At 41.7% G+C, this 11342-nt stretch overlaps 1 protein-coding gene across 3 annotated transcripts in view; it reads right to left on the bottom strand.

The window, feature by feature from the left end:
* Nucleotides 1-2915: 2915 nt before the first annotated feature.
* The window catches only part of AIG1 (androgen induced 1), a 469777-nt gene continuing 461350 nt past the window's right edge, over nucleotides 2916-11342 (bottom strand). Inside the window, exons 6-7 of one of the 3 annotated variants that reach the window (XM_077486708.1) lie at nucleotides 8272-8435; nucleotides 2916-3533 (exon numbers count right to left, since the gene is read on the bottom strand). In XM_077486708.1, coding sequence (XP_077342834.1) covers nucleotides 3499-3533; nucleotides 8272-8435 — 199 coding nt within the window. In that variant the 3' untranslated portion in view covers nucleotides 2916-3498. The remainder of the gene's footprint in view (nucleotides 3534-8271; nucleotides 8436-11342) is intronic. The other 2 variants (XM_077486709.1, XM_077486707.1) reach the window with 2 other exon arrangements.

Raw genomic sequence — 11342 nt, 5'->3', positions numbered from 1 at the left:
CCCTACCACCCCTGCGGAAGGGCCTGCCTCTTCCTCTGCATGTCATTTTTTAAATGACCCTGTGACAAAACTCTTAGTCCCTATACCGCTGAAGGACTGCTGCAGTATAGGTGAGCGGTCAGCAGTGGTGCACGTCAACCCTATCTATTGTGGACCTATAGCGGTCCTTACAGAACAGCAGACTGTACCGCACTCAAGCCTATGTACCGTAGCACCCTATACCAAGTTACCAGTCCTTATAAGAACTTTTGTGGACCAAGCAGGTTGTGTATTAGTGTTTAGCAGACTGTACGTCAGTCCCTATACCGCTGAAGGACTGCTGCAGTATAGGGCAGCGGTCAGCAGTGGTGCACGTCAACCCTATCTATTGTGGACCGATAGCGGTCCTTACAGAACAGCAGACTGTACCGCACTCAAGCCTATGTACCGTAGCACCCTATACCAAGTTACCAGTCCTTATAAGAACTTTTGTGGAACAAGCAGGTTGTGTGTTAGTGATTAGCAGACTGTACGTCAGTCCCTATACCGCTGAAGGACTGCTGCAGTATAGGTGAGCGGTCAGCAGTGGTGCACGTCAACCCTATCTATTGTGGACCGATAGCGGTCCTTACAGAACAGCAGACTGTACCGCACTCAAGCCTATGTACCGTAGCACCCTATACCAAGTTACCAGTCCTTATAAGAACTTTTGTGGAACAAGCAGGTTGTGTGTTAGTGATTAGCAGACTGTACGTCAGTCCCTATACCGCTGAAGGACTGCTGCAGTATAGGTGAGCGGTCAGCAGTGGTGCACGTCAACCCTATCTATTGTGGACCGATAGCGGTCCTTACAGAACAGCAGACTGTACCGCACTCAAGCCTATGTACCGTAGCACCCTATACCAAGTTACCAGTCCTTATAAGAACTTTTGTGGACCAAGCAGGTTGTGTATTAGTGTTTAGCAGACTGTACGTCAGTCCCTATACCGCTGAAGGACTGCTGCAGTATAGGGCAGCGGTCAGCAGTGGTGCACGTCAACCCTATCTATTGTGGACCGATAGCGGTCCTTACAGAACAGCAGACTGTACCGCACTCAAGCCTATGTACCGTAGCACCCTATACCAAGTTACCAGTCCTTATAAGAACTTTTGTGGAACAAGCAGGTTGTGTGTTAGTGATTAGCAGACTGTACGTCAGTCCCTATACCGCTGAAGGACTGCTGCAGTATAGGTGAGCGGTCAGCAGTGGTGCACGTCAACCCTATCTATTGTGGACCGATAGCGGTCCTTACAGAACAGCAGACTGTACCGCACTCAAGCCTATGTACCGTAGCACCCTATACCAAGTTACCAGTCCTTATAAGAACTTTTGTGGACCAAGCAGGTTGTGTATTAGTGTTTAGCAGACTGTACGTCAGTCCCTATACCGCTGAAGGACTGCTGCAGTATAGGGCAGCGGTCAGCAGTGGTGCACGTCAACCCTATCTATTGTGGACCGATAGCGGTCCTTACAGAACAGCAGACTGTACCGCACTCAAGCCTATGTACCGTAGCACCCTATACCAAGTTACCAGTCCTTATAAGAACTTTTGTGGAACAAGCAGGTTGTGTGTTAGTGATTAGCAGACTGTACGTCAGTCCCTATACCGCTGAAGGACTGCTGCAGTATAGGGCAGCGGTCAGCAGTGGTGCACGTCAACCCTATCTATTGTGGACCGATAGCGGTCCTTACAGAACAGCAGACTGTACCGCACTCAAGCCTATGTACCGTAGCACCCTATACCAAGTTACCAGTCCTTATAAGAACTTTTGTGGACCAAGCAGGTTGTGTATTAGTGTTTAGCAGACTGTACGTCAGTCCCTATACCGCTGAAGGACTGCTGCAGTATAGGGCAGCGGTCAGCAGTGGTGCACGTCAACCCTATCTATTGTGGACCGATAGCGGTCCTTACAGAACAGCAGACTGTACCGCACTCAAGCCTATGTACCGTAGCACCCTATACCAAGTTACCAGTCCTTATAAGAACTTTTGTGGAACAAGCAGGTTGTGTGTTAGTGATTAGCAGACTGTACGTCAGTCCCTATACCGCTGAAGGACTGCTGCAGTATAGGGCAGCGGTCAGCAGTGGTGCACGTCAACCCTATCTATTGTGGACCGATAGCGGTCCTTACAGAACAGCAGACTGTACCGCACTCAAGCCTATGTACCGTAGCACCCTATACCAAGTTACCAGTCCTTATAAGAACTTTTGTGGAACAAGTGAGTTGTGAATGTTTAGCAGACTGCAGCAGAAGGGCAGCAGTCAAGTATAATATCCTTTCTATATTTGGAAGAAAGAATATTATACATGTACAAGCCTATTACTGTACCACTGATACCAGTCCTGAAAAGAACCTTTGTGGAACTAATAATAACAGCAAGTCTTTAAAATTACCCTCACTGCCTGACAACACTGCTTCCTTCCTGTCCCTATACAAATTGGCAAAAAAAGAGAACGATTAGTGGTTACTGGAACAGCTCTTTTGTGGACCTTGATAGTAACAGCTAATGATGATGATGATGATGATGATGATGAAAGACTAATCTGGCTGTCCCTGTAGCATACACCGTCCTTTCCCTTTCTCTAAACTAACAAAAGACACTCAGGCTGCTGCAAGAATCAGCAGCACAGCAAACCTATCAACACCTAACACCTATACCAGTCCTGAAAAGAACTTTTGTGTACCAAATAGCTAGTGGTTTATCTCTCCCTACTCCACACAGGAACCTGTCCCTATCGTAACAGAAGAAAGAATGTAAAATGGCCACCGGATCGGGTGTATTTATAGGTTAGGGGGAATGTACAAGTGTCCATGTGCTGTCATGTCTCAATTGGCTGTCCTGTATCACATGATAAACGTGTCACCAAAGGTTAAAGTTCTTGTATACATTAAACACGTAAGTCCGCCGCGGCGAACGACGGAAAAAGGCGTTCGAACGTGCGGACCGCGAATGTCGGAAATTCGCCGCGAAACGACCGCCGGGCGAACCGTTCGGCCATCACTATTGCCCTGCATGTGCTGGCAATAGGAGAAATTCCCAACACAAAGCCTTGGAATTCACAGGCAATAAATACATTTTACAATATAACTAAGCATCCAAAATAAAAATATAACTTCACATTGATAGCTACAGATCAGCTTTAAGTATTGCATTGTAACAGTAATCCAGACACTGACAGACTTGGCAAAACATTTAACTTTGCCCAATCGAAACCGCTGCATATCCAAACACTTTTCTTGCTGCCTAATTCTCTTAAGCCTGATTTGTCTATTATGATATTTTTAAGTAGCTTAGTGCATAGTTCAGAATCTTCTTATTCTCACGGTATCAGATCTTGAAATCTGTTAGTAGCTTTGTGTGTTTTATAGTCCACAAGGTCAGGTTCCTGCATCCTTTTGATGGTGTAGAATTATAGGATGGTTTCAAATACTTCTGTCTTGTATCTGCAGAATGATTGTTTTGCCTGAATATTAAAATTAGTCAGTCTTCTGTTTCTCTCCTGCTTCAATGGCTAAAAAAACAAATGCATCAGATTGTGAGTAGTAGGTAAAGGATAACAATGTTTAAATTAACTATAAGCCTAACTGCAACCCTCAGTCCCAATGCTACCTATAGTCCCCTCTATACAGAGGTGTAACTTGAACCTTCAGGGCCCTGGTGCAAGAAACCATGAAGGGCTGCCCTGACCCCCAGCCGGGGTCCTTTCCTCTGAGCATGGGACCCTTTACTCTCATCTCGGGGCTCTTTATTACAAAACCTTTCACATGTTCTGCAGCAAGCTCCTCTCCTGCCATATTGGGGCCCCCACGGCGGTGGAACATCAGGGGTCTAAACATACTTCTGATGTTTCAACTTTGAGACAGAGAAAGGAGATTGAGGACACAGCCCTCAATCACATTCTCTGCAGCCTCAGATGCACAAAATGAATGGGCAGGTATAGCTCTGTACAGAGCTTCCCATTCATTCACAAACAGAAGAACAGTAAACACAGTTTACTATGCTTCAGTTATGAATGGACAGAGTCAGTGATCGGTACAGATCGCTGATTCTGTCCATTCACAAAAGGAAGGGGCCAGTAAATGACATATTTATGGCCCCTTCCTCCGCTCTCTATTCTGACGCATCACCTGCAGCAGCCAGCAGGAGAGGGGGATGAGGGGGGGGCCTGGGGGCAACAGAAGACAAGTGATCTGGACAAGGGGACAGGGATAGCAGATAGAAGAACCAATCCCTTCCATTCCTCCTGAAGCCTTTGAATGCCTGCAGGAGGGAGAGGAGGAGAAGTGGGCTCTCAGTAGCTGCAGAAGGAAAATGGAGGGGTCGGATCCACTATATGTTGCTCCTGCCACCCTTCCTATCCCCTGGAGCATTGGGCCGGGTCACATTTTCTACCCCCGTGTCCTCTATAGTTTCGATCTTGCCTCTACAGACTTCAGATCAGTGGCCAATCTCATTCATTAGCAGAGGCTAGCAGTGCATGGAGAGGTTCTTCCAGTCTCTGGGCAGGCCACACATGGCACTTCACATTTCTTAATAGACTATATTAGAAAACCTGTCCATTTGCAAGCTTACAACTAGCCTGCATGTAGATGGTTTCTTCCTTTAGCAATGGCATCCTTATTCTTTAGAGCAAGGGCCGCACATAAGCAGTATACCATGATCCACTGGCTCAGAGTAGAAGATGGAATAGCTGCATGATTGGGTAGGGTGGGCAGGGGCAATTTGGTTCATAGTTAACACAAGTATTTTTGTTTTATTTAAATAGAAGAATTTTACTGCTCCTAATATTTTTTTCACTGTAGGTTTTGTTCTACATGGTCTTGTCATAAACCAGGCATGCATGAAACCCTTAGTGCCTGTGCCCCTCCCTAGCCCAAGCTCAATGCAATTTCAGACTTCATCCATGAAGATATCTATAAAACCTGCTTTATTCAATACCATCCATGTTCTGGCTGTATGATTATTTCAGATTTTTGGTGCTGAAAGCGGTACAAATATTTTGCATGGGAATTTGGCATTTTATATTGTAGGCCTGTAATTCTTAGGAATAACTCGGGTATGATAAAGTTTGAAAAATTAATCATAAATTATAATAAATAATAATAACAAATAACAATAAAAATTATTCAATAATGTAATCAAATCAAAAACACTGAAATTTGCTAAGTTGCAGTATTGTCGCTGTCATTAGATTTAGTGTTTGATGACGAATTTCCCCACAAATCATTATTGCTCAATTCTGCAAGTGATTCTAATTTATTATCACTGATTTCTAGCTGGTCTAAAACCACTTTTGACATAAATGAACACTTTTTGGTTGCTATGGGTAATCTCCAAATTCCAGGCAGGTTACAGGTAGCACAAGGAGCCAATCAGTTGTGCTGCAGTGCAAGGAACATACTGATTAAAGGAGAGAACAGAGTGACAAGGAGATGAGATTATAAGTCTGCTACCTCTCCTTTTACTGTCCATTTATGGGGTGGGGGTGGAAAGAAGACTCTTAAGTCTCACTGAGCTGAAGAATATAAAAATCAGGTATCCTGCACTGTCAGATGAGACAGTGGTGTGTGGCAGAACTATGTAAATTTCATAACTAAATGGACAGAAATACATAACCTTTGGCAGGTAAAACAGCTCTTGTATGTATATGACATCTTAGCATTGATCCGGAATCAATTGCTTGGAATTCAGCTTGGTTGAAACTTTGCACTGGGGTACTTATATCTGTAGATATGCCACTGAACCATGTAGAAAAATATCTATCACTGATTTCCTTTGTTAAATAAACTAAAAATGGAGTGGTAGCTATGAGTTAATGGATTAAAAAAAACTCAGATGAGTGTTACTTTATTGGAATGGCAGGATCAAGTCCTGCAAACAAACATTAAAAAACGAGAACTCCAAGTTGAGAAAGTGGAGGCCCTGTGTTAATACCTGGACAGGCAAAAAGAAAGGTCCAACTTTTAGCTTAAGGTTTGGTTTACACTAGCCGAGCCCGAGAGTCTGAGTGCAATTTTGGTGTCCGATTTTGATGTGAAAACTCAGACCAAATTGGTGCAGGAACCTTTTCTAAAGTCGGACAGACTTGTGTTGAATCAATTAAGACAGCTCTCATAGAGAAACATTCAATTTCATGTCACCCGACTTGGGATCTCACAAGTCGCATCCTATGTCACATCAGTGTGAACCGAGCCTAAAGCATATTTACACTTTCACAGACAAATTGAGATACAACTTACTTTGTTCCCAATATCGTAAAATGACTTAAAACTATAAGCAGCGGTTTTGTAATATTTTTAAGTGCTTTTTATGTGCTTATAGTTTTAAGTGCTTAAAATCATTACATGCTCTCCCTGCTTTAATGCATAGGAAGATGTTGTAGAATAATGTTTATCTTAATTGTTAACTGTGTTCACAGTTCTTCATTATCAGCTGTAAACTAGATTTGAACACTGTCTGTCCTAACAAAGAATGAAACATTTAGAAAGTGTCCTTCTGCAATGTATGTTAATAAGGGATAGTTTGGGGACAAAGACACTGAGACTTTCCACACATTCTTACGGTCAGCCATGATACCTTCTCATTAGAAACATCTAAAAGACTGTGCTGTGTGAATGGGAACACATAACAAATATATAGTGGAGTTTTCTCAATTTCGATTGCAAATATGGATATATGCTTTAAGAGGAAAAGCCCTTGATGTATTCACGGAATAATGCTTGACTCAGTGCTATACTACACATAATGCAATACATGCTGATGCTTCTTAATTTGAACAGCCAAAAGCTCAGCATAAAATGAATATGATGATACGGTAAGCTCAGTTATTGACTTGATAACATTTTAGATCAAGCACATAATGGTCAATATGTACAATAAGACAGTTGCATGATATATTTCTAACTGGAATGTTTGTGCCCACTGATCTGACTGTAAGATACATTTAAATGCTTTAAGTCTGGTTTGTCTGGCCTTCTACTTGTCTGTCTGGCAGTGTCAACATTTCTTAAAAAAGGAAAAGACATGAAGACTGTTATTTCTGGTAAAATCATTTAGGTATTTCTTCTGGGAATGGCTACATTCTTCAGACAGGTTTTTCCACAAATGCACAATACCTGGGTCTTTGAATTGAATTGAAGACTAATAACAACAGCAAGCAAAGCCTGGTGTCTTACCTGATTATACCTTAATCTATTTTAAATGCACTGCTGAAGGTCAGCGAGGGTCTGTGTGATCATATTAAACACTAGAAACTAGGAAGCAGAATTGCACTAATAAACAATACTATTTAGAGAATCTTCCTACAAGGTTTTTGCTGAATATGATGCTGTAAACAGATTCAAAAGACTTTAAATGCCATTTTATGAGAAAAGAGTTTTAACTATTACAGGAATGGAGAAAAGGGGGCTGTCACATGTGAACCAATATTATAGCTTTATAGGGCAGATGGCCATGATTTCGGTATTATGTTGCATCATTAATCATACCTCCCAACTTTTTGAGATGGGAACGAGGGACATCTATTAGCAAAAGTATGTAGGCATAGGACACCATCCCTTGCCATGTCCCCCCTTAAAAGAGAATTATGCAAAAAAAAAAAAAAAAATTCCTTAAACCCACAAGTACTTTTTTTTTTTACCACTATTATTCCTTTATACTGGCTTTTGCATTTTACAAAAGCAGCATTTTAGAAATTTTGTGAGAGGTTTAGCACTGGGAAATACTTTTTGAATGATAAAAAATGCATTTTATATACAACTATATAGATCAGACCAAAATGAGGGACAAATGAGGAGTAAAGAGGGACAGAGGGACTTTGTTCCAAATCAGGGACAGTCCCTTGAAATCAGGGACAGTTGGGAGCTATGCATTAATCCAGACAGTGACACATTTGGTTAAAATATAGTACTCATTCTAATTGGTGAATTTCTGCATGCCCACGTGACAGACATTACTAAAAATTACAATATTCAGAAACTGTTTGACCATTGGTCCAAAAGTTTTAACTTTTCAGTAGAATTTAAATAACCTCTTAGCGACTGCCCACCGCACATATACTGCGGCAGGGCGGCCTCTCTGCGTCAGATCAGGTACCTGGTCTATTCAAATCCTTATAAATGTCAATTCTGCCTTAATCTGTCTCTCGGTAGACTTATTCTTTCTTGGTAGTATAAACATTTCTGAATTGTTTCTTTTTTTTGTATGATAGTACAGATAAATGCGGGCAAAGGTATTTCTCCATTACTTACATTTTTCCAAGTCCCAAATATAGCTGTTCAACTTTTCTCCAAGAATATAATAAATGTTAATGATAACAGTGACTATAAAGAAGAAGAATATTTTGGCTACAGAAGTGATGTGTTCCAGAAGCGGGTACACCCATATGCCTGTCACATGATGAACCCAGCACACCCTGAAAGAAAGCAGATACCAAACAAAGAGTTACTTGTTGAAGATCCAGCATTTATGTAATGCACAAAAATGTTGGAGATGTTTTTGTGAACTTAAGTACATTGCAAGAGACTATTAAAACTAACAAACGCTGGGAATCTGGAGAATGTTAATGTGCTAAGCCATTACTTCGTAAAAAAAAAACTTAAGAACACACTGGGCACACACTGCACTAGCTATACTAGAGAAGGAATGATTATTTAAAAGTGGAGGACGTGTACAGATCAGCTGATCTAAGCAGATCCTAAAATATAATATTAAAGGACATGTCATGGCTCTATATGCAATATAGAATTTTTCTTTTATTTTTTTCAGGTAAAAAAATTTGCATTTACTAGTTTTTTTAGGAGCCTGGAAAGCATTGTGCTGGCGATCAGCTGCTTACTGGTGCCATGCCGGACTCCTGCAGACTGTCAATGTAATCTGTCTGCCCTTACATCATACGGGCAGGCAGACTCACACTGACGAACTAATAGAGCACTCAACAGCACTGTGGTAGTTCAATAAGAACTACAATCTGACAGCTGCAAAGGATGTTGGTACTTGTAGTTCATTCGCAGAACTCTGTGAATGAATGTAGTGGCTGTGTGAGCGGAGCCCAAAATAGCTGTGCTTTTTCATAAAGTGGCAGCTAGTATGGAGAACTTCTCCTCATACTGCTGTCACAAAGGGTCAGCAGACCGCTGAGCAGCTGCAAGAGCGAAAACATGTTACATGTTTCACGCTTCAACGAGTTCCTAAGTGAATTTAGCCTTTAAACTGCTTCAATAGACATTCATATGTTAACCAACATGAGAAAGAATTTGCATGCAAAAATATATTTTTATCATAGCATCTACAGAATGTATTGCACCCATAGGTGTTGGCATAAGTATACAGGTGCAGTTTCTACCTAAATCTGGTGACACCGTTAAAATCCTGTGACACAGTGAAAGAGACAATTGTAAATAACATGTATTTTTTAAGCAGTGGCTGTAAGCTGAAAATAAGAAAAAATAGCTAGTACAAATAAAGCAACATTTAAATGATTAAAAGTGGAATCACAGCATTGGCGTTTCAAAATCAACAAATGTGAAATAATGTGTCACTTTTCCCTATCTAACAATAGTGCCAAAGTCCCAAACTTGTCTGTTGGGTAGCTCATGGGTCTACGTTGGGTCCTTGAACAACTAAACAGTAACAGATTCCTTTCTGAAGCAATAAAGTAGCAATTGTTTCCTAAAAATACAACACACTGAAAGCCAGAAGTGTGTGTTGCCCTATGATCCACTTTGAAGAAAGTCTCTTCCCAGACAGATTATTTAATCCAGCAGACATGATTGTAAATCAATGACTATGTAGTACAGTCTATCACATTGTTGCCTGATGAGATGAACAGATAAAGTTATGTCATTTCTGTGTTGCAGTAATGAAATTCTAGAAACATGAGAGACAGTGTCTGGAGCACGAGGAATTTGCCTGTGAAGACTATGTGGCTCTGAAATGTTCTCATCAGTCCTCTTATCCAGACAAAGGAAACAGGGGGAATCTACTTCCGCTTCTCTATGCTGTCCTCTATGTACTGAACAATAGGAATCTGCTAGAAGAATCCATCAGGGATCTCCGTGAAATCACCCTGAGCTAATTATTTCCCAAATGCTTGGCTACTTTTCAGGATTGAGCCATTGTGGCCTGTCCATTAGGGGCACCAGCGCACCACCTCCCTTTGTCCACAGCCACCACCCCCATGCTCTATCCAGTCCATGGCTGCCATCCCCTAGCCATTCCACCACCCCGTTTTTGTGAAGCACCTGATTAGAGGCTCTAATAGGCTTCAAAATAGAAAGGATTCGCTGCTCCAGGTGTATATGATAACCCAAATGGAACCTGGTAGGAGTGCTAGCCCTAGCCCGCCTCTGAATAATACTTAGATAAAGAAGAATGGCTGCACATCCAGAGGTTCCAAAAGGCCTTTATTAGAAATCACTGTGATGATACCAGGGACACCAGAATTCAGTCACGTAGACACGTTTCACACAACAACTTGTGCTTAACGATTGAACACTAGGTTGTTTGTGTGAAACGCATCTACGTGACTGAATTCTGGCATCCCTGGTTTCATCACAGTGATTTCTAGTAAAGGAATTTTGGAACCTCTGGATGTGCAGCCATTCTTTTTCTAAGGTTTCAAAATAGGGTGGGCTGGTGTTACAGAGCATTGCGCTATGAGCCCACCCAGGTGTTACAACAGCAATTGAATATTCACTTTTGCAACAGATCCTCCTCCCGGTCAATCGGGAAGCGGGTCTGATACCCATCACCCAATTGGCTAAAAGGACAGGCAATTAAATTAGATGACTAAGAGATGCACGGCGGTAGGAGAAGAAACAGGAGTCGCTGCCCAATGCCCACCTAGGACTCCACTGCCGCCTGTTTTGTGAGAAGATTGTTTTTTTTTTTTTTGAATAGCACAAGTTTATTTAAAGAACTTAGTAATACAAGAAAAAACATTAGGTACAAACATAGATCCCACAATGAATACAGGGTATTAGCAGGTCATACATATAAATCAGACAATCTTGATGATAACACAGGCTCAGCTTACTCAACACACGTTTCCAAACTCTCCGCCCATCTGTCCCAGACTTTATGATATTTAGCAGGGCAACCACGATGCCTATAGACCTTTTTATGTAAGGTATCTTATTATTAATATTCATAATCCACTCACGAGCGGAGGGTGGAGCAGGTCGCATCCAGTATTTAGCCACCAACTTTCTTGCACTAAATAATATTGAGTGTAGGAATGTGGCTAATAATTTATCTATATTGGTATCCGGAAGTATGCCAAGTATACAAACTTTTGGGTCCAGTTGTAGGGGCGAACCCA

This window comes from Lithobates pipiens, unplaced genomic scaffold (assembly GCF_037356315.1).
Source record: "Lithobates pipiens isolate NorthernLeopardFrog02 unplaced genomic scaffold, aLitPip1_a1.2 Scaffold_18, whole genome shotgun sequence".
Lineage (NCBI taxonomy): Eukaryota > Metazoa > Chordata > Amphibia > Anura > Ranidae > Lithobates > Lithobates pipiens.
This window is presented reverse-complemented; position numbering and strand designations above follow the sequence as displayed.